The 22,212-nt window shown below is 47.4% G+C and overlaps 6 protein-coding genes across 11 annotated transcripts in view; all 6 read left to right on the top strand.

Annotated features, from left to right (window-relative positions):
• Window positions 1–1,704: 1,704 nt before the first annotated feature.
• LOC120895199 (lethal(2)neighbour of tid protein 2) lies at window positions 1,705–3,801 on the top strand. The gene is made up of 2 exons (XM_040298317.1): window positions 1,705–2,165; window positions 2,230–3,801. The coding sequence occupies exons 1-2, from the start codon at window positions 1,874–1,876 to the stop codon at window positions 3,510–3,512; spliced, it is 1,575 nt and encodes a 524-aa protein (XP_040154251.1). The 5' UTR covers window positions 1,705–1,873; the 3' UTR covers window positions 3,513–3,801.
• Window positions 3,802–3,916: 115 nt separating this feature from the next.
• On the top strand, window positions 3,917–4,472 carry LOC120895201 (mitochondrial import inner membrane translocase subunit Tim10B). The gene is made up of 2 exons (XM_040298320.1): window positions 3,917–4,041; window positions 4,099–4,472. The coding sequence occupies exons 1-2, from the start codon at window positions 4,021–4,023 to the stop codon at window positions 4,438–4,440; spliced, it is 363 nt and encodes a 120-aa protein (XP_040154254.1). The 5' UTR covers window positions 3,917–4,020; the 3' UTR covers window positions 4,441–4,472.
• Window positions 4,447–5,465, top strand: LOC120895200 (L-seryl-tRNA(Sec) kinase). Its single transcript, XM_040298318.1, has one exon. The coding sequence runs from the start codon at window positions 4,468–4,470 to the stop codon at window positions 5,407–5,409; it is 942 nt and encodes a 313-aa protein (XP_040154252.1). The 5' UTR covers window positions 4,447–4,467; the 3' UTR covers window positions 5,410–5,465.
• A 298-nt stretch (window positions 5,466–5,763) lies between these two features.
• Window positions 5,764–9,290, top strand: LOC120896355 (protein lethal(2)denticleless). Its single transcript, XM_040300403.1, has 2 exons — window positions 5,764–6,032; window positions 6,149–9,290. The coding sequence occupies exons 1-2, from the start codon at window positions 5,990–5,992 to the stop codon at window positions 8,590–8,592; spliced, it is 2,487 nt and encodes an 828-aa protein (XP_040156337.1). The 5' UTR covers window positions 5,764–5,989; the 3' UTR covers window positions 8,593–9,290.
• Window positions 9,291–10,920: 1,630 nt separating this feature from the next.
• Window positions 10,921–11,874, top strand: LOC120894224 (collagenase-like). Its single transcript, XM_040296691.1, has one exon. The coding sequence runs from the start codon at window positions 10,978–10,980 to the stop codon at window positions 11,803–11,805; it is 828 nt and encodes a 275-aa protein (XP_040152625.1). The 5' UTR covers window positions 10,921–10,977; the 3' UTR covers window positions 11,806–11,874.
• A 2,141-nt stretch (window positions 11,875–14,015) lies between these two features.
• The window catches only part of LOC120898120 (high affinity cAMP-specific and IBMX-insensitive 3',5'-cyclic phosphodiesterase 8), a 130,867-nt gene continuing 122,670 nt past the window's right edge, over window positions 14,016–22,212 (top strand). For 4 of the 6 annotated variants that reach the window (XM_040303531.1, XM_040303529.1, XM_040303530.1 and 1 more), the window contains exon 1: window positions 14,023–14,203. The gene's annotated coding sequence lies outside the window, so the exon portion shown is untranslated. Of the gene's footprint in view, window positions 14,217–22,212 lie in introns of all 6 variants that reach the window. The other 2 variants (XM_040303524.1, XM_040303525.1) reach the window with 2 other exon arrangements.

The following is a 22,212-nucleotide window of genomic DNA, read 5'->3' as shown; positions in this document are numbered from 1 at the left end:
GTATATGAGAATTGGTTCTTGTGTTAGTTAAAGTTCAGTTTCAACTATTTTGAGTATTTGTGACTCCCTCTTACCTAGTCAAGTTGTAGCTTCTTCAGAGGAGTCTCAGTGATACTTTTTTGACCATGGTGATAAAATGATCATCATAGTTGTACCAAATTGTCTTCGATTCGATTGAAAAGTATTGAAGAATACGTTTGTTTTAATTATTAAATTGTTTTCTAACAACTGCAATTAAATATGAAGCTCTCGATCAAACAGAAAGTTTAAATTTGCATGTTCGTATCAACCGCTTGCGTGATTTTGCGCCACGTGTTTGGGAATGGGTAAAAGTAAGGCTCAGCCCTCTACGTTATGCTAGCGTTACGCGTAACGCCTGTTTATCGCAAACCCAAGCAGTATTTTTGAACGCCTGTTTTAACTGTCGTGGATGAGCAAATTGATAGCTAATCATGGCTTAATATTGATTATTTTTATATGATAACTAAAAAAGCAACAATTTTTGAACAAACATAAAGTAAAGCAATCGCTATTAAGGCTAAAATTCGTTGATAATTAATGAGTATAAATAAGTTATAATATTATTATTAAGCTATCATTTTAACATTCAAGAATTATAATTATAACAATCTTATACATTAAAAAAGAATTAGTAATAAAAATGGTTTTTTTTTATTCACCCAGCCATTGATAAAGCAGGATAATGTAATACACACAAGTGCTTATTAACTTCACTAACCTCACTTTAAAAAAGAGCCCGCGTACCTAAAATAATATTTATTCAAAATGGGCATGGGTTGGAAATATAGATTGAAAAGGTAATAATTATATTTCATATATTTAATAAATTTATTTTTAAATATTTTAAATATTTTATACTTTCTACTCATAGGAAATGTTACTCCAATTGAAAGCTTTTAGGGTGTTTATGAACTTCCTCCTTTAGACTATTTTTAATAAACCATAGTGCAACAATGAATAATATTAAACCTGTTATTTACTTGAAATTTAAAAATTTAATCGCGTAAATATCGATTTATTTTGAAGCAATGATCTTTTTTTTTCATTGCCATTTAAAATACTTTTCAAATAATATGCACTGGTCGGTCACGTGGATGACAAAACTGTTTTAAAGGTGCTGCTTGGGAATATTTTAAGGGATGTAACGCTTCTCCATTGTAACGTAAAGGGCTGAGCCTTACTTTTACCGTGTGCGGAAACCAATGGTTAACGGTTCTAAAATGACGTAAAGTCCCTCAACTATGGCGACCCCTTAAAGGCCCAAATCTACCACCTGATATTTTAATCCACCTTGGATCTCACCGTGAAGCTGTCAAACACCACCCATCATTGCGGCTTGGGACGTCACCGTACTGCTGTCAAAAATCAACCATCATTGCGGCTTGGGATGTCACCGTATTGCTGTCAAAAATCAACCATCATTGCGGCTCGGGATGCCATTTGACAGCAGAAAGCCCTTGAAAATTTATCATTTCCTCAAACATTTTCTGTTACTACAGGCAAACATACTCTTCGTGTAAAATGTATGAACCAATTAACATGTTTCTTGCCATAACCAGGCCGATTTATCATTTTATTCACAAATAAAATTTGAATCGAAAAGAGCTCTTATACGTCAAACTGCCTGTAACGAACTTTTGGCTACTTGTCAAATCGTTCCTACACAGTCCTTGCTCGGGACATTCCTTCAAAAGATTGAAAAGTCAAAGATGCGATTATGATTCGTGCAGTTTGCTCGCATGGCTATTCTGCTGTGTGACATATAGGGGGTGACGTATTCCGGGGTGAGACTAGACCAACAAAGAGCAAAAAAAACCAAAACAAATCCAGCAACCAGCCTTGGAGAGGAACGATGGGGAAAATTCCAGCCAATCAATCGAAATCGGTGTCCCCGGTGCCGCGGAAGGAACCGCAAACTCTGCTCGCCAAGATACGCAAGGAGTACGTAAGCTTAACGTTTGCCAAATCGATAGTCTTCGACCCGGCCCGGTTGCCGCTGATCTCTATACTAATTTTGGCCGCTGAGCTGGTGCTGAACGTGTTCGTGGTGCAAAATGTGCGCTACACCGAAATCGATTGGAAGGCGTACATGCAGGAGTGTGAAGGGTTTCTCAACGGCACTACCGACTATTCGCTGCTGCGAGGTTTGTTGAAGCAGACTTTTTGTGTAATTCATGTTTGATGAATACTGTTTTCTCTTGCACACAGGTGATACCGGTCCGCTCGTCTATCCTGCCGGGTTTGTCTACATCTACAGCGCGCTGTACTTCCTAACATCACAAGGCACCAACATTCGCTTGGCCCAGTATGTCTTCGTTGGCATCTATCTGCTTCAGCTGATGCTCGTACTCCGGCTGTACTGTAAGAGCCGTAAAGTCCCTCCATACGTGATGGTCATTACTATTTTCACCTCCTACCGGATTCACTCCATCTACGTGCTGCGGTTGTTCAACGATCCGATTGCGATCCTGTTCCTTTACGCCGCCCTGAATGCGTTCATTGACGGTCGATGGACGCTCGGCAGCGTAATGCTGAGCTTGGGCGTATCGGTAAAGATGAACATCCTTCTGTTTGCTCCGGCCATTCTGCTGCTGTACATTACAAACCTGGGATGGCTGAAAACGGCCCTTCAGCTGACGGTCTGTGGAGTGATACAGCTGATCCTGGGTGCTCCGTTCCTTCTTACCCATCCGTGGCAGTACCTTAAGGGAAGCTTCGATTTGGGGCGCGTGTTCGAGCACAAGTGGACAGTAAACTATCGCTTCCTCGAGCCGGAAGTGTTCGAAAGCAAGGTGTTTCATCTGGCACTGCTCGGACTGCATCTCACGCTGCTGCTCGTGTTTGCATCGCCCTGCTACAAGTACTTCCAAAATTACTGCCGCCTGCGCCACCTGGAGATGATGCTGATGCCACAGATAGAGGCACAAAATCGGGCCGAAAAGGAAAAGGTGAAGAAGGGCAAGCAATTGAATGCCAAAGCATTACCGTCCACTAAAAAAGACAACGAAGAAGAAAAGCTAACGCAGGATCAGGAAAAGTTTTTGAAATCGTTCGAAAAGGGCATTAAAAAGATGTCCGGTAAGCAGCAGCAGCAGCAGCAGCAGAATGTCGCCCCGGTGGAAACGGAATCACCGGCAGCAGCGAACCCAGCGGCCAACAAATTTTCCATCCACTTCGACCGATCCACCCAACTCGCCCTGCTCCCCATTTTCCTGTCCAACTTTATCGGCATCGTTTGTGCGCGTAGCTTGCACTACCAGTTTTACGTGTGGTACTTCCACAGCTTGCCCTACCTCACGTGGTACACGGAGTATACGAACAGTTTGAAGTTTTTGCTTCTTCTGCTGCTGGAATTCTGTTGGAACACGTACCCGAGCACGGTGCTGAGCAGCTTGGTCCTGCACGCCTGCCACGTGTGCCTGCTGGTTGGCATTGGAAGGAAATTGTTTCGTCGGATTCCGGATCTTGCTCAGCTGAATAAGGCAGAGTAAAACACGCCCGAGGCCGAAACTCCTGCTGCGGGATGCATTTGAATTCTCCGTTTGAATTGTGCCTTAAATTGTCGAATAGGTGTGAATGTTTGTCTTTTCTGTTTGTTTGTGTGTTTGTGTGAATAGATAGAGATAGATTAGCGCGGCGTGAATGATTATTTATCGTACCGTGCGTGTGTGATTTTAAAACATTTGAGGAAATGTTATTTATGATTTCTTTGAGTATTTTTGATCGAATAATAAATGCAAGACATTTTCAGAGTTTTGATTGGTCCTTAAAATTAAAAAAGGGTGTTTATTACAAATACTTTTATGAAGCACAAAACATTCCAATTTTCTGTTTTCTAATTTCAAAAAGCGGTTAAACACGGTTAAAACTCTATTTCGAGCACTTACAACCCCCTCAACACTGCTCGAATCGCTTTACAAGGAACTGTCAAAAGCATGTGTTCGATTAAATAACATGTAAACAAACCGAAAAACCTCTGTAAATAGCAGCGCCGCAAGGATGGATTACGAATTACGGAATGTAAGTCGAATTATTACGTTATTTCTTGCCACTGGCCTCATTTCTTTCTTCTTCTAGATCAAAGATTTTCTGCAACTGTACAACAAAATCACCGACATGTGTTTTAACTCCTGCGTGGACAATCTGTTCGGCCGGGATCTGACGCGTGAGGAAGTATCGTGTGCTGATAATTGTGTGCTCAAGTTTACTAACGTAAATCAGCGATTGCTGAAGGTGTACGTTGGCGTGCAGTCGGACATTAACCAGCGCCGGTTGGCAGAGGTGGAGACACAGCAGGCAAAAATGGTAGCCGAAGCCCAGCAGCAGCAACAAGAGCAACAAGCAGCAGCTGCAGCAGCAGTTCCAGCAACGCCCGAAGTGGCCACCGCATCAAACTCCACAGAACCTTCCGTAGCATAATAGAGCCATGCCACCACCGCCTGGCCAATGCTTAGTGATTTATTTTTATATCGTTTTTTTAGTTACACTTACAAAATGGCTAGAATATGTTTGAACGTGCTCGTCGGCATCCCGGGGTCAGGGAAAAGCACCTACTGTCAGCAGCTCCTTGCGTTACCGGGCCGAAGGTTTGAAGTAGTTCACGTATGTTATGATTCGTACATCAAGATTGATCGTCATTATGATACGTTTCGGGATGTGTTCGGTTTGTACAAGACAAGCCGTCAGAAGCTATTAACTTGCATTAAAATGATCATACATGCCCTAAAAGAGAACGACCACTCTCTACTAGATGAAGCGTTGTTTCGTTGGCGTCAAGAATTTAAACATGAATTGTGCATTTCTTCAAGCCTAATGCGCTCAGACGTTGTTTTCGTAATCGATGATAATAACTACTACAGAAGCATGCGCGTAGAATGGCAAAAGATTGCCCGGAAACTTTTCATCGGCTATTTCGAATCCTATTTCGACACGACTCTTTCGCTTGCTCTGGAACGAAATCGGGAAAGAGCCCATCCAATCGGTGAAGATGTAATCAATCGTATGTGGGCGCGTTTAGAAAAACCATGCGGCAAGCTTTACCACCAAGAGCATGATTTCATAACAATTAACGGTCGCAGTGTCGATTACGAACTCATTATGACAAAGATACAATATTGCTTTGAACATCCTCAGGAAAGCCCAGCAGTACAGATGGTAGCAGAACCGATGGAACAGTCAAACGTTCACAAGATAGACATTATTTTGAGAAAATTGGTATCAAAAAAGATCACCGAGGCGAAAGATTCGATGGCGGCAACAAAGCAAAACTTACAATCGTACGCCAAAGTGCTGCAGGAAAGGAAAAAGTACGTACTGGAGCAGATTCGAACGCGTGAGCTTGATGTAGCGGAGGAAATTATGAATAACATTGTAGAGGACTTATTCTAATTCAATTTTTTTTCGTAAATTTAAGAATGTTCAATAAAGCATAATAAAGAAAATCATCGAAGCGTGAAAGGACTTGCGGTAAAAAGCGTTTCATTTGAAACAAGCAAAAACTCCCGATTATCCGTGGCTGCATGACACAGGGTGACACAACGCAACAGCAATGTGCAGGAATCACTTCAATTGTTAATTTTACTGCGCAATAAAAGCAAATAAAGTACACATACAGCAGCAGTTTTATTGATTTCCGCAATACATTTTTTTTCGTGTGAAAATAACCGAATGAAGCAGGAAAAAGCCATCCATTGTTTTTAAAACCCAACGGCGCACATCCCACTGTTTGACAGCTAGCGCCGCCAGTGTCGCCATCTTGACAGCTGGAGTCAAAATATTTACGCGCTTTTCCCAGGTTTGTTTGCCCGCTTTTCTTTCGCGCGTTTCTTGGCTGCGATGTGGAAGATAGCAGCGTACATTGGGCGGGAAATCACTTCTCCCAAATCAGTCTAATCGTCCGCAAGTGTGTGGTGCGCATGCCTTTGCTGTTGGAGGTCCGATAGACCGAAAAAAGCTTCTGGTTTTATTCATGAATACAGTGTTGAATTTGCGGAACCGCGAGTCGGGCAGCGGTAAGTGATGTGAATTTCACGGGAATATTCCTGTAGTGTGCGCGCGGGCACAAACCGGCGGACACGCCCCGTCGACGTGTGGTGTTTGATTGTTTCCCCGTTTCTGTCCCCCGTAGGTTTCGCCTCTCAGTATGATGCCCCCCTGTGCCGGTTGCAGGTGCACGAGCGGGACAGCTGGAACGGTATTACGCCCTCCACCTTTTCGGCCGACTACAACCCATCGCCACCGATCCTGGCGGCAAAATTTTCCAAATGCCAGAGCAAGCAGCACATCCTAGCGATCGCAAACGAGGATGGCAAGATTGCGCTGCAGGATACGAACCTCACGAACCGGGAACCGGGCGGTGAGCGGGCACTGGAAGGAATCCAGTGCCACTACAATGCGGTGTTCGATCTCGAGTGGATGCCGGGAGACATGAAGCTGGTGACGGCTTCGGGCGACCACACCGCGAAGCTGTGGACGCTCGGCGAGTCGGAAATGCTGTGCACGCAAACGTTCCGTGGCCACTCGCGCTCGGTCAAGACGGTCGCGTTCCGGCGGGACGATTCGGCCGTTTTTGCGACGGGCGGGCGGGACGGTGCGATACTGATCTGGGACATCCGGGCGCAGGTCGGGTTGGACATGATCCCGCGGGCGGACAACTGCATCTACAGCGGGCATGCCGGTGGACCGGGCACACCGCTCTCGCACCGCAAGCGAACACGCCAAACGCCAAAGATACCGACGCAGGGCTGCAGCAGCAGCATTACGGGGCTCGCGTTCCAGGACGGCAACACGCTGATCTCGTGCGGTGCGGGCGACGGTGTGGTGAAGGTGTGGGATACGCGCCGCCACTACACCAGCCACCAGCGGGAACCGATGCCAAAGTATAGCTTCTCGTACGCCGGCACGACGACGCTGAAGGGCTTCACCAATCTCGCGATCGACGAGCGGCGGCACCGGCTGTACGTGAACTGCATGGACAATCACATCTACTGCTACAACATCTCGTCGTACGATGGGAAGCCGCTGCAGCGGTACGGTGGCTTTAACAACGGCACGTTCTACGTGAAGGCGGCGCTCAGCTCGGACGGCCAGTACCTGATCAGCGGGTCGAGCGACGAGCGCTGCTACATCTGGAACGTGGACAATCCGAACCCGCTGGTGAAGCTGTCCGGCCACTCGGCCGAGGTGACGAGCGTGGCCTGGATGCAGAGCGACCGCGACGTGCGCCTAGTGACGTGCAGTGACGATGCGCGCCACAAGGTGTGGCGCATCGGGCCGGAAGAGATGGATTCGGACGAGCAGCAGCAGCTCCGCGGCACGGCGGAGTATTGCGACTCGTACCGCTCGGACCAGGCGGAAAAGCAGCGGCTCAAGGCGCTCGAATTTACGCCCCGCTCGGTGCGTGGGTTGGTGCAGCGGAACGAAACGACACCGAGCACGCAGGCCGATCCGACCCGCACGCCGAAAGCATCCGGCGCGGCGTTTAAGATGAGTGCGGGCGGTTGCTTCAGTGCCGGTGCGACATCGTCCGAACGGCCCGGCAAGCGTTCGTTCTCGGAACTGGCCGACAAGGACGGGCAAAGCTGTCCACCGGTGAAGCGATCGTACCGTGAGGAAGGCCGCGGTCGTCGCCTGTTCAGTCCAGCCAACTCCAAATCGTCCTTTAGCTTTACCGCGCTCGAGATCGCCGCCAGCTCGTCCTCGTCGCGCAGCCTCAACGTGATACTGGAAGCGACGGATGAGCTGACGACGGTCGGACTGTCGCCGTGCAAATCGCCGCTAGCCACCGCCAACCTCAACATCCGCTCGCCGGACCAACCGCCCTCATCGCTGGCGCATCGTTGCGCATCGCCCACGTTGAACCTGATCCTGCCGAACTTTGTGATCGATGGGGAAGCGCCACACCTGGTGAACGTGCTGGCCGCATCCGGTGGCAGTGAGCGGGCCGATGGAATAGTGGTAGGACAGTCCAATGGCTCGACAGTCGGCGAAGGTTCCGGAAGTGGCGGTGGTGGTGGTGGTGGTGGTGTTGCCGTGAAGCGAAAGCTACGTGAGCACATCGACTGGCTGACCAAGATCCGGAAGCAGAAGCAGCTCCAGGCGGCAAAGGGCATCGAGAACAGCTACGGCACGGCAATGGAGCGGGTGACGGCATCGCAGCTGCTCTCGCCACGGCTTCAGCAGTTGAAATCGTGTGGTGATGAGGGTGGAGGAGGAGGTGGCGGTGGAGGAGGGACGGTTTCCAGTGGTAGTGGTGGGCTTGGTGAGAACAAACACCAGCAGCAGGAAACGAATCACCTTCCGGGAAATGCGGCTTCGAGCAGCAGCTCAGAAACACCGACCACGCCACGGCGACGATCATCCTGGGCGTGGAATTCGAGCAGCAGTCCACACGGTGAGCACGGTGACGACACAGGGCAGCTGCGCGGTACACGCACAACGCCCCGAAGCCGACGGTACTCGACGAATGGTATGCGGGGTGTACTACCGGTCACCTCGGAGACGGCTTCCATCAGGCGCTTTCTTACGGTGACAACACCCACCAGCCGGACCAACGCGCAAGCATCCAATTGACTTTGCGTAATGGGTATTGTGCTTCGCACGTTTCAGACTACAACACACAGAGAAAGTGTAACCTACAAAACCTCTTGATTATCAGATTTTTATAGCTGTTTAAGGATTAGTTTGTAAGCGAAAGTTCTTCCCCCGTAACGATCAGCGTTAGAGGGACGAGACATTGCAACATGTACATAGAATTTGAGAATACTATTCGCTTTCGAAATGCGAAGAAAACTAACACGCCCCCCCCCCCCCCCAAGTACACGGATCTAATCTTAATCTTTCCTTTTTTTTATTTTTCACGAAACAATCATTCGAATGATCTGTATACGCGCCATAAAGATTTGATCACGCATTTTACTTTTAAACACACCCAAACACACACGCGCTATTGCTCGCTACTAATCTGAACCAACTTCCTTTACGTGCATTTATTAGCGAACAAAGAGAACTCTTTTATTTCTGTTTATTGAACGTTTTTTTTAAAGGAAATTTATCATCAAAAGGATAAATTGTTTGGCAAAGAGCAGGTGGAAAGAATGTATGTAAATAGCACAGAAGAGACGAAAATAGAGAGAGTGATGAATTGTGATGAACTAGTGAAGTGTGCCTGTTTGGACCATAATGGAATTGTTTGTTCGGGTGAACACGGCATCGACGGACACTACAGCCAGGATGGGACAATAAAAATCACAAAATGCATTTGACAAAAACTCTGCCCTCTTTATTATTATTATTACTTTTATTTTTATTATTATTATTACTATCGTTATTGTTATTATTATTGTTATTATTATTATTATTATTATTATTATTATTATTATTATTATTATTATTATTATTATTATTATTATTATTATTGTTATTTTTAAATCTTTATTCAATGGAAAGTAACATTCCGATGAATTTTCTTAGATTCCAACTTACCTTAGGTTACAAACTAAATTGATCCACTATATCCTGGCACAAATGCGGTCTTTAAAAGACTTAAATCACGTTTCGTAGTGATGTGACGGGGGCGGTCCCGTGGTACAGTCGTCAATTCGAGCGACTCAATAACATGGCCGGCATGGGTTCAAGTCCAGAATGGACCGTAAGCCCGTAGCATCATGGATTATTATAACTATCCGGCTACGAGGTAATGAATTAAGTCTCGAAAGCCTGTATAGGCTGGCAAGTCCGCGTAGGACGTTACGCCAAATATAAGAAGAAAATGAAGAAGATAGAAGCGACGTGTCAAACTCGAAGAATTGGTAGACTTCGTTAAAAGAAATGATATGGGGTCTCCTGAGCCATAATTCGTGCGGGCTTACAAGGGACATTAAGCAGAGGTCGCTGGCGTAGAGGGTTCGTCGGAGTATACAACTTCAACCGTTGCAGTTGGGAAGAACAGTCCATGTTTCCCCGTTAGGAGACCTCCAACAAACATTTGCTGCACTGTACGCGGACGCCTGTCGCTTAGTTTTTTCAACCCAAGAAGCTTAAGGCGTGCTTTGTTAGGATGGATATCGACTGCCTGGTTGCCATGGGAGAAGACGCAAAGCATAGCGCGGGTGTGTCTGCGCTGTATTGATTCGATGCGATCAGATAAGCGCAGAGATGATGGCTTCCAAACAAACAACTTAGCGCATATTCAATCACTGAACGGACGGATACGGCAATACACAGCCTCTACACACACAGGGTCCCTAAAATCTCTAACCACTCGTTGAACCAATCCTAGAAGCTGGGATTGGATTTCCTCTGCGTGTTGGTTAAACGTTAGTTTCGCGTCAAGAATGATTCCAAGATTCCCTAATGAGATTAACAGCTTTAATGGGCATTCCGTCAATGTTGTAGCTGTGACTTGTAGGGTCACTACCCCTGGGGGTAACACCCGACAGTCCAACGAAAACGTGAGAGTAGTTATACTCAAACACCACAGCATAAGTAGGATTGAATCCAGTCCAGCACGTTTGCTCTAACTCCAAGTTTTGCGAGTTTTGCTAGCAAGTTATTGTGGATAGTCGACTATCCATATTTCGGAGACATTGAGACGTGAACTTAACAAGATTGGTTATAGTGCTGACTTATGTAGTGCTACCGGTGCTTTAGTTGCTTGTTTACGTTCAATTCCTTCCGAATGTTAGATAAGATGTAATGGCTTAAGTTACGTCTATCATAACAGAGCCTGGTAACGGGCGAGCTCGTGTAAACTCGAACCACTCGAACGGGCGCTTGTCTCGGAATGAAGTGCTCCTGAAGTGGTTGGTTAGATTTGTTTTTTGCGACTCTTCAAGAACAGGTGATTCAACCCCCACAGCAAAAGCGAAAGTGTGGCGACTTATATAAGACTTCAGCGCGCTCTGTCCCACTCAGTACACTTAGTTCCTTCGAGGCAACCACAACCGCACCATTACAATGAAGTCGTCCACGCTGCTGCTGCTCGTCTTGGGATGTGTCCTGCCCGCAGTCGAGATCGTCGCACTGCACTGTAACCCCTCGGGCAATGAGAACGTAACCGCCAACGGTAGACCGGCGTACGCTGGCCAGTTTCCACACCATGCCCTGCTGGTCGTGCGCTTCGGTGAGGACGAAACACGCCACTGCAGCGGTGCACTGGTCGACGAAAAGCACGTGGTAACGGTGGCGCAGTGCGTTGTCGGTAGCAGCTCCGTCGAGGTACATCTCGGCTCGAACTGTCTGCTTGCGGACGAGTCCGACAAGTTCCGGTATGTGTTTACCGCCGTCGAGTTTACCGTGCGCGACGGGTACGATACGGAAACGTTCGTGAACGATGTGGCCGTGGTGCGATTTACCGATGAGGCTGTGCGTCTTCCGCCGTGGGTAAAGCCGGTGCGTTTGCCGGAGGTGGATGAGGATCAGTACGTGGGGCAGGAGGTGGTGACGAGCGGGTACGGTTTGATGGACTACGGTACGGACGGTGCTGCCGATGGGCTGCAGTACATGCGATTGGTTGTGCTGGAGCTGGAGGCTTGCCAGGCGGAGTTTGACTTCGTGATGCCCGGCACGGGACGGTTCTGTGCGCAGGAGGCGGACCACGAGCGCAACTGTGTGAGTGACGTGGGCAGCCCGCTGGTGCGCAAGGAGGGTCGGCTGCAGGAGTACGTGCTGCTTGGATTGACCAGCTTCGGGCAGAAGTTTGCGTGCAGCCAGGGTAACCCGGGTGCGCTGCAGGAGATGCGCGAGCATGCCACGTGGGTGCGGGAGGTGTTGTCGATGGAATAGGCAAATAAAATTAAATTGGCAAATATAAAGTTGAAAAATAAAGCAATTGCTGGTTCCCCCATTGCTAAATTTCTGCAATCCAATAATCGAAAATGGTGGGGAAAGGCGCCCTAAAATGAAAACAGACCCCGATCCGAGAACATAAACAACACCCATCTCCGATCCACCTGATCGATTTAAGCACTCTAAATAAACACCCGGTTCGGAAAGGCATCAAATCATCTAATAAAAGCAAATACGCACCCGGCCCCGGTTTTGGTCCATAAACAAAGCGCGCAGCACGTGCGCATTTAATCGTGGGGCGCACCATGCGTTCCGCGTCGTAAAACACCGGGCGCCTCCATAGCGGGTGGGGTTTTTTTTAAAACCAAAAATGAGGAGGATTATGGAGAATAGATTAGAATGGGAAAAAGGAAATTAGTGAATAACACAGAAAGAAATAGGTTGATGAGTCGTGAGATGTGATGAGTAGCATGATGTGAGATGATGGTGATGAATTCAGCGCTGCTTTCTTGTGCAACCTTTTTTGTTTGCTGGTGAGTTCCATTCGGATTCGATGCAACAGGCGTCTTCTGGCGTGTGCGGTTTTGTACCGCACATTAAAAAAAAAGCAGTCACTCGATTGCTTTGTGTCGAAGCAGATTTGCTGTTGGGGAAAAGCTGTACAAGTAACGCTTGCGCATCAAACACACACGAGGCTGGATGGCAGGCGACATTCAACAGATGCTGCTCTCACGTTCTGGCCTGAATCGGGCACTCAATCGTGTCAAAGCGCTGCCAGCTGTGAGGTTCATCGTTGGCTGCAGCTTCCACTAGCATTTGCCACCGTGTGACGCCTGTTGATCGGGACGGGCGAAAGGGATGCCTATAGTGGACGCTCCGGCCAGACGCGAGAAGCCCGATACGTGCGTTCGGGCACATGCCACAGGTTGGTCGCTACTTCGGGCGATGCTGCTTTTTTTTATTCATAAAGTGTTGGCCACTAAAACTATCTCAGCGATGCCTCAGGTGGTTTGGTAGTATTTTTATGGCTTTGCTGTTAGTTGAGCTTACTTTATGCGTTTCTGCAGCACGAAATGGAAAAGTTTGTGCTAATAAAAAGGAAAAAAGTAGACTGAAAAAAAGTAAAAAATGTAAAATTATGGAAAAAAATTGTTGTATTTGAGCCCTTATGTTGTAAGGACACAGAAAAATGGAGTAGTATATTGCATTCTTTCGTACACTGATGTTGTTGTTTTACTGAAGATTATATTAAATTAAATAAAAACCCTTCAATCATGCCTTCAAATTAAAGAGAGTAACAATGTTTTTGAGGATTAGAAAATAGTAAAAAAATATCAAAAAGCCTAAAGTAACCTAATTAAAAACATTCCACGAACATATCAATTCTTTTGCTCATAAAGAAGCTGCTAAATCACTGTGAAACTTCGTCCAACCTGTTAAGAAATGCTCCCATCAGTAGGCCCAAGTATGAATGCTTTTCAAATCAACCACTTAATAGCGCGAAAGCCAAGCTAGTGAACCCGCAAGTGAGCTAATTGAGCTCACGGAATGGTTCACTTTCGCACGTTCTAATGCCGCGCGCGTTCACTCGCCAAGCTATCGGCAACTCACGCAACGGAGCCAGCCACGCGGTACGATACGCGCGCACACGCGGTTTCACCTTCGTCTTCGTCGGCGTACGCGCGAGACGAACGCGTGAGTGACCGTACGTTGCCGAGTCGACTAAGTAGCAGTGATGACGGGGGTTCGTGAGTAGTAGTGGTAGTAGGCGAGTAGAAGCAACACTGGTGACTGGTGGTGGAAGTAGCGTTTACGTGAACGTGGAGCAAAGGTGTGACTTTTGATCAGTAGCGTTAATTAGTGTTATTTTGTGTAGATTTTATTTCCAATCTAAGCGTTAAAGTACGATTGGTGCTATTTTGTGTGAAAACAAATGCGTGAAATATAAGCTATTATTTTTTACTTCTCCGTAAACACGTGGGAAGGGTGCTGTTGTGCCCCTCGCTCCCTTAACGCGCCAGTAACACGCATCGACCGCCTAGCCAGACGGGCAAAAAGGAACCGATGCCAATTCCTCCGTCCGTCCGTCCGGCTGGTCGTCGTCGGGGCTGATCGGGCGGGTCGACGAAACGAGCAGAACCCGCGCGCCGGCGGCGGCAGCGACGACGGTGCGCGTTTTTGTTTGCGAATTCACCTTGCCGCGAAGTCAGTATTCTCGCGTTGCTGCAATCGAGCGGTCGTCCGCGTCCGTGTGTCTCCGTGCACGTGCGCATCAGTGTGTGAGACCGTGTTACGCGCGTGTGCGTGTCTGTGTGTGTATGTATCGAATACACGAGGAGTTTAAAGTTTTGTTGCTCCAAATTTAAAAGCAAAAAAAAAGAAGAAGAGCCGAACGGTACACGCATCTCGTAATTGCAGTTTCTATTTTTTTTTGCCCAAAAATAAGCATGTGTTGTAATAGTAGAGCGCAACAGAAAAGGGAAAAGAAATAATACGCAAACAGCTTACGCACGAACGAGCGTGACGTGAAGAAGAGAAGGTGTTCGTGATTCGTTTCACGGGTTCTAGATGAGATGGGGGAACGGGGGATTGCCCTGCTTTCATTCACTCCCCTCTCCTCCTCGTTGACCACTTTTGCCCTTATCGCCGTGCTCGTAGTGTGTGTGTTTCGTTGTGAGGCAAGGCAAGAAGCACAACATCAACCGTTTGACGGGAAGATTTGTAAACTTGGGTGTGTGTGGGATTGTGTGTGGGTATGTGAGACCGGCGGCGGGGAAGGAGGGGATTCGCACCTTTTGCATCCGGAGGGCGAGGTGGCGAGGCCTTTACCGTACGTGTTAACGCGCCCTCGCTCCTCTGCCGCTGCTGCTGCTCCGGCTGCCTCGAGCTCTCTCGCTCTCTCTCTCCATCGTCAGGTGTGTGCTGATTAGCCGCGGAACCGGCGATGTGACCATAAACCGTGACGCCACACACACACACACGTTTTAGGGTCCGCTGATGATGCCGCCGAGAGCAGGGCTAGAGAAAGAGAGTGTAAAAGTGAAGTGAAAATGGTTTGTGTTGCTAGAAAATGCCAGCAAACAGGCAGTGTAATCAGCACAGTGTTTCTATCGTTCGTTGCATTGCAGAATTGGGTTTTTTTTTGTGTTTTTGCTTTACCCCCTTCTCATTAACGTGTGCGGTAACACATCGAACGGGACTAGAACTCACGCGAATGATCTTGTTCCCGATCGAGTCCACTTTCGTTTGGGCAAACACCGCGTGATGAGTGGAAGGTACCGCCGCACTGACACATCGAGGGAGCCTATAAGGCCCTACTATCCATTGCCTCACTCTTCCTTTTGCTGTTTACTCCTCAGTCTCAGTTCTCCAAGGTCGCTTGAGCTGTAATGCTTATGTTCCTTCCATCTGAATATTGCTTCCTTTTACAGCTCACAGCTGTGAGCAGACCTTCTCGACCGAGTTCTTGTGCTGCCCTTGCTTACCTTACCTCAACATCTTTCCCTTTTCCCTTTCACGTAGAACTAAAAAGGGACGACCACCACATGTTCCTTTCCCACAGTGGCTGTGTGTCAATGTAAGTGTACACCCACACACACACACACACAGTCACTGTTCTACTAAGGGGCCTGTTCTTCGGCCTCCCCGGCTAGAAGTAACGCGCTCGCGTACAAAAGGCACCCGCAAGGGGAGGAAAGGATACTTTTCCGCTTTTGTGCTTCAATTGCATCCGAACCTGCGTTACTGTTGAGCGCCCTGCCTTGCTCCGTTGTGCCGTATGTCTCGTGTAGCTACGTCTTTTAAAGCGCACAGCAGTGTTTGTGTGTGGGGAGTGCACGAAATTACAGAAATTACGATTGGCACACTGGTTCGTTCGTTTGCGATAATTCAAGAATAGCAAACGACGAAAGCGGTGAGCTCTTTGTGGTGTCCTCCGTGGTGTGTGTGTGTGTTTGTGTGTCCCAATCATTGCAGATTCGTTCGACAGCAAACGAATTACAGGTTGCCTTTTTGCCATTGTCCTGGTAGTTTAAAACCATTTGTGATGCGATCCGAGTGCACTTGTGTGTGTTGAGAGATGCAAACGTATACTAATGCCTTTTTAGATAGCTCACTCACTCATGCAGTGTGTTTCACAAAGCCAAAAAGAAGGCCGGTTTGCATTGTATTTTATCCCACGTCGGTTCAATTACTGCTGCTGCTGCTGCTTACCATTTGTGTGTAGGGGAACGATCAGAAGCAGCTCCCGATCTGGCCGCCTAACGGCACGGCGAGTTTTGCGAGAAAGGCATCAGTGTATTGGTTAACCGTTTTCGCACCATCACACTAGCCACACTTAGGGCCACTGATTACGATTGCGAATGGTGATGTGTGATGCTCTTGTTGCCTCGTGTGGTGGTGGTGGTGGTGGTGGTGGCACGGTGAGATGAGATCTCTCATCTCTTATCACGCTCCCGCACCACCAGCAAACCATGTGATCGATGTGAGCTGTTAGCTGGCGCTCGATTGCCGTCGATTTTTTGTGTCTGCTCTTCTATATCTCGCCACCACTGCGCTTTTGTTGCGCACCTACCCGATCGTGCTGCGGATCGTGCTCGATCAATATACATAAAGCATAAGCAGGGGATAGCCAGGGGAGCACACTCAGAGCGCGAAGCGAAGATTTCGAACAAGCCGTTGGCGTTGAAAAAAGAATCACGGAACCAAACCACGCGATGGTGTGCCGAGCTCCAGCCGCTCTGTGTTGAACGTTTTAAAAATGGCATCTTCATCGGCGTGTCTGTGTGTGTGTGTGTGGATGTAGCATGCGGGGGTGGGTGTTAGGGCGCACCCGCAAGGCTATCAGTGACGCACGTTCCGTCTGCCGGCAGCCGTGAGCTTGTAAATTTTGCGGATAAGAACCTCCCATGTGCCTTGCCTTCTTTCGCACGCGCGCCCGCTTCTAACGGACGAGCGATGTTCCGTGTGCGGGGGGGTAGCAGAGGAGGACGCCCTTGCCCCGTCGTGGTGCTAGAAGAAGGGAAGTAGGGAGAAAGACGGCTCCCTTGAAATAGAGTAACCGCGCGCGCGGTTTCTTATCGTTCGCAGACCTATGTATATCCCACCGTCCCCAGCAGTCAAAAATATACACACACACACACAATGGTAGTTAGCGTGTGTGTGTGTTTGTGCCAGAGGGTTTATTCCATAAGGTTTTGTTGGGTTCTTCTTTTTTTTCTTCTATTTCGCTCAAACGCTGCTCTTCTTCTTGCTCTATTCACGGGTTCGCGGGTTGCCCACCGTCGCCGGGATTGTGTTAGGGGTGCTCTGCTAGACCGGCTGCTGCTGCTGCTGCTGTTTACTGCTGTCACACATTATCGCACCTAATCAATCCCAGTTAGAGCGTCGCGCGGGTTTCATATCGAGTTGAGTGAATTGAATGGGGGGCGGGGGTGAGATGGGAGGGATTGAGAGGGGGATGTTTAAAGAAAACATAACAGGGCGAAAAGGTGAAGCTGCAGTTTGGAGCACCAGAAGGCGAGGGTTGAATGGGAATGGAACAGGTTTGAGTTGTGTAGTTGAGCAAGATTTCAAATTTTTGGAGGTAAAGGAAAAGTGTATCCAGGTGGAAGGGAAAGCAATGCAATGATTTTGAATGTGTGTTAATGCTACGAGGAGAATATTATGTTCCTAATTAAATGTCTTTTGCTGTGAAGATATCATATTGGATGTATTTAGATCTTATGATCGTCTTAACACGGTCCTAAAAAGGTCTTATAATTATCTTTAAACGGTCTTTGGTAGACTATGGTCAGTTAATGGGGTTAAAAGTGGGGTTCTTATAGTGGTCTTTAAACGGTATTTGAAAGATTTTGGTTTTATATGGTTTACATTATGGGCTTTCGAGACTTATTAAGTTTGTTTGCAAGTGTCCTTGCAAGGGTCCTTGTGAGTCCATAGGTCCTCAATCGCAAGCAAAGTCTATGTCATACAAAGATCGACTCATCCAGAGGTTGATCAAAAACCGTGGGAAAAGTTTGACAGTTAGATCAAGATGCCTGGATAGACTACAGGTGGGTCCTTAGCTCTGATTGTCGTACCCATGATGGATGGAGATTTCTATGGAGTATGGCAGATAGGGAGTTCGAGTTGCTAAGGATTTTGTATGAGTTGCTAAGTAACTTTGGACCCTCAAAAACTTCATGAGAAGGAACGTTCATGAGAAGGAAATGTGTATTTTCACTAGATTTTATCCAGAAAAACTGTAATTGACCCTGAAAAGTGTTTGGTGGCGAGCAAATGTTTGTAATCACTTTTTCATCTTACTGTCAAAAACCACCGTTGAAAATGGTGGATCAAAACCGAGCTATGATGCATTGACCTCTGTAATTTATAGACTTTGGGCGCAAGGTCCATATGCGGCTTAAGCCTGCGACGGAGATGTTGTTAAGTCGTGCGAGTTGAGGACTATACCACGGGATCGCCCCTATAACGGTGTTAAAACGGTCTTAAAACAGTCTTATGATGGTCTTAACACGGTCGTTGACAGAATTCTTAGGCAGACTACAAACACTCTGAAATTACACAAATTTTCTTCAAAAAAACGTTATAAAACAATAGTGAAGTAACTGCAAATACCAACAACCCTGTTGATGCTTGCTGAACGTACTCCTGTGTAATCCAATACACAGCGTGATATTTAAATTGCCTGCAAAACCCCACCATTACAGCGAATTCCTCCACTTTCGGGAGAGGGACTGCCACAAATCATCTCATCTTTTGCCGTCATTCATACTGTTGTTCCCAGCTCTCCACCGCATGTACCCCTCGGGTACTTTGTGGAGCTGCAGTGCAGAGCACAGAAGCAGCCAGTAGCCAGTTTACGGTTTGTTTACTAATTACACCACATTTTCGCACCACACATACACACACACAAATGTGCTCTTCCTCCCACTCATAAACCCGTGGAGAAAAAAAGACAGGTTGCGGGTGGCGGGGAAAGGGGTACAGGTCTTTCTACAGTGGCCTCTGCTTGTGACCGTTCCAGAAGCGTGCACAAGACCGCGTTTGTTCTGGGCGCTTTCTGTACGCGCGTTTGCCGTAATTTTCCACTCGCTGTTTCTCGCTGTCTCGCTCTCTCTCTCCCTCTCTCTTGCTCTATATTTTCACCGTGCTTTATGTGTCCGAGTTGGATGGAAACGGTAAACAGAACGATATAAGTGACCGGGCCGTAACCATGCGTATGGGGGAAACGATAGCGCACCTCGTGTCGTCATTAAAAAAAAGGTTCTTTTCGAGCAGTCCCCAGGGTCGAGCAGTTTTCGAAGCGCAGCACCGCCAGGTGTAAAGGTGCACTGGGCGCGCCGAGAAACGGTGCGTGTGTGTGTGCGAAGCACTAGGAAAACAACACCCCTGGAACGTATATTTAGGCGTCCGTCTTTCTTGTGTGTGCGTGTGTGTGTGTGTACGTTTGTGTTCCCTTCACACCCTTTTTTGTAGACGGTTATTTGACTGTAATAGGCCTCCCCATTATGGAACTGACCTAGATAAGAAGGTGTTGCCTGTGCGGTATGTGTGACACAGTGCACAGTGATTCTACTTTTAGAAGGAACGCATCTCGAGGAACGCAAACAAAAAATGCATCGCTACAGTGACTGTGTGTGAGAGAGTGAGTGAAGTAAGTGGATGACGGGGGGTAACTAATTGTTCGCCTTTTCGCGTGTACGTGTATGTGTGTGTGTGCTGCATTTCGATCACATTCCTGTGCGTTTCACTCCACCGAGAAGGCGTTGTTCGAGATCGCGGCGATCGGAAGGGAGGCTGCTAAACACCTTTCAGAAGTGTTGTGCTGGAATGCACCAAGGTAAGTGTGTTGAACTCTACAGCCCTAAGGGAGAGGAGGTCGGGTAGCTGCGCTAGACCGAATGATGCATTGCGCATTGGCAGTCGCGCTTGCAGTAACGGGCGAAGGCACCGGAGTGTGACACGAGTGAAGACAGCGCGGTTCATGTCCATGATAGGGCTTCCGGAACGATGTGAAGGGTGTGCAAAACACATATTTCGAATACGTAGCAATCAGTTTAATTTGACAAATGGAGCTCTCGCTCCAAACATGGGACATGGGAACTTGTAAAACATATCACGAGAGGATGAGGTATTCTTGCCCGTATATGCCATTAGTTTGATAAAAATCAATAAAAGTCAAGCGAACGATGATGTAGAGCTTACTTGGGACTTGTAAAACACTAAAAACCCCTTTAAATACACAGCATGAGCTTCCCATACGCATCTGCTGCCCCTGAAGCATCACTTCAATTCCAATTCGAATCGAACTACTCCCCCGGACATTCATCTCTAGCGAAGCAAAATTAATCATTTACGACAGAGCTGCCTTAAAACGGTATTGCTATTGGCCCCAAAAAGGTTTTAACCAAACAGACTTTTAAAAGCTGTTGCTGCTGCTGCTGCCGCCGCCAAACCTTGTACCGTTTTCCAAACCTCAACCCACCAACGAAAGTGAATATAGGTTGTGTTACCCCCCCTTGTTGGGGGATTTTTCATCCTTCCCACTCCCTGCACACATACAGGGATTTTTACCTTTTAAATTTCCGTTGAATGTGTATTTATTCCCCCCCTTTTTCCCGGGGCAAACAAAACTTTTGCGCCACCAAGCGAGCCGGGTGCAGCCAAAAATCGTGGGAAAACCCCAAATCCCGGCCACGCAGACACAGACAGGCAGGCAGTGGCGGTGTTTCGCAGTAACGGAAGGGGCTTTTCAGTATTTTTTTTTGTTGGGAACCTCGGTCCTCTCCGTCACGTTGTTTGCCCCCCGTCCCTGATGTAACCTGTTGCAATGGGAGAACCCGTGCGCCCGGGAAAGATGCTTGGGAAAAGCTTGTCAGATTCAGCAAGGATCCTCCAGCAACTCTCTCGCTCTCTGTCTCTCGGACGCCCAAAGGGTATCGGATGTACGGGTTTTCGGAGAAAATGGCAGCAAAACGCCAACAGCTAAACATACGTGGCTTGCTCTCGCCCGCTGGAATGGGTTTTGGAAAATGCCAAATGGATCGCACACAGGTGCGTTTGTGTGCGGGAGGAGCAAGAAACTCGGCGTGTCTTAAAATACATCGGGTTATACGCAATCCGGCAGAAGCTGCTTATTAATTTCTCGGAATCCAGCCCGCCCTTGGAGCTAATTAGCATGCAATTTGATATGCCTCTACAGCAGCATATTAATTAACTGTGATGAAATGTCACGTTTAGCACACATTATCTTCAAAATGGTACCTCGCTTACAACTTGTTCGCCTTTCGAAATCCCTTCCACACTCTGCTCAGTGCTCGATGGAATGGTAAACAAATCCTCGGTGATTCGTTTGCTCAGCCCACCTGTTTGACGAGCGAATTGGGAGCGGGAGGGAAAACAGCTTTTTTAGACGATCGATTTATCGTCTGTCCCCATTGCTATTGAATCGGTTCGATTGTTGGCTGGCCCCTCAATGGGGGACGCGTGGAAATCGTTTTAAAGCACAGAGAACTGTAAACGTTTGTAAAATGTGAACAACGTTGGGCCCATTGCACACCGAGGACGACAAGCGCAGCTATCAGCAACAATCGGTGAAATTGTGTCCCTTTTTTTTGGTTCTCTTTTCTGGAACTCAATTTCGTGGCAAACACCATTTGCGTTGCCCTCCAGGCTGCATGTGTGAGGCTTTTTTCCACGTAGCCCAAACTGTGTTCATTTTTGGGGCAAATGCGGGCCTGTAAATGGTACAGTGTTGTGTGTGACACTGAAATAGAGCAGCAGAAAAAAGCTCACTAAGTAAAAACAAAACGACAGCAACAATGTTTAAGTGGCACTGCGAAACGGTTGCACATAAAACACAACGACCGGTACTGTGTGCGTATGCAAATTGAATCGCTACCCGCGGTTCGCGGTTCCATGTGCGTCCCCCGTGTGCGGTCTGGGGTAGGCCAATTTTCCACTCTGCGCGTGGTGAACGATCTTATCACTGGCGTATTTTTGATCGCCTCTCCGTGTTGTATCATTCTTTTTCGAAATGTAGCAATTTTTTTCTGCTTGATTCGGTTAAATGGGAAGTGGATGGGGGAAATGCAGCGAACAGTTGTTTTTAAAGATGATAAATTACATTGGAATTTATGTTAAAATGAAAGCATAACTCATAAAAAGTAATAATTTAAAAGAACTTTTCTTTTACAGTAATTTTATCTTTTTAAGTCTAATTAATAAACTGCGTTTAACTAACAAAAATGATTGTAAACACTGACCAAATAGCCTCACATGCTGAGCCACATAAAAACGCAGCTTAGAAACCATTATTTAAATTTGCACAACTCCTAGATAAATGTTGATCCAAACGCTCCCAACCCACCCATAAAGCTGGGCGTGTTGCTCTCTCTCTCT

This window comes from Anopheles arabiensis, chromosome 2 (genome assembly GCF_016920715.1).
Source record: "Anopheles arabiensis isolate DONGOLA chromosome 2, AaraD3, whole genome shotgun sequence".
Classification (NCBI taxonomy): domain Eukaryota; kingdom Metazoa; phylum Arthropoda; class Insecta; order Diptera; family Culicidae; genus Anopheles; species Anopheles arabiensis.
The sequence above is the reverse complement of the archived record's forward strand: the minus strand, read 5'-3'. Positions and strand labels throughout refer to the sequence as shown.

Bases quoted from the DNA above. Each gene is read 5' to 3' on its own strand.
- LOC120895199 (XM_040298317.1), top strand. From the start codon at position 1,874: ATGGGGAAAATTCCAGCCAATCAATCGAAATCGGTGTCCCCGGTGCCG. The intron at 2,166-2,229 runs GTTTGTTGAAGC...TCTTGCACACAG, and splicing joins CGACTATTCGCTGCTGCGAG to GTGATACCGGTCCGCTCGTC.
- LOC120895201 (XM_040298320.1), top strand. From the start codon at position 4,021: ATGGATTACGAATTACGGAAT. The intron at 4,042-4,098 runs GTAAGTCGAATT...TTCTTCTTCTAG, and splicing joins TGGATTACGAATTACGGAAT to ATCAAAGATTTTCTGCAACT.
- LOC120895200 (XM_040298318.1), top strand. From the start codon at position 4,468: ATGCTTAGTGATTTATTTTTATATCGTTTTTTTAGTTACACTTACAAA.
- LOC120896355 (XM_040300403.1), top strand. From the start codon at position 5,990: ATGAATACAGTGTTGAATTTGCGGAACCGCGAGTCGGGCAGCG. The intron at 6,033-6,148 runs GTAAGTGATGTG...TGTCCCCCGTAG, and splicing joins GAACCGCGAGTCGGGCAGCG to GTTTCGCCTCTCAGTATGAT.
- LOC120894224 (XM_040296691.1), top strand. From the start codon at position 10,978: ATGAAGTCGTCCACGCTGCTGCTGCTCGTCTTGGGATGTGTCCTGCCC.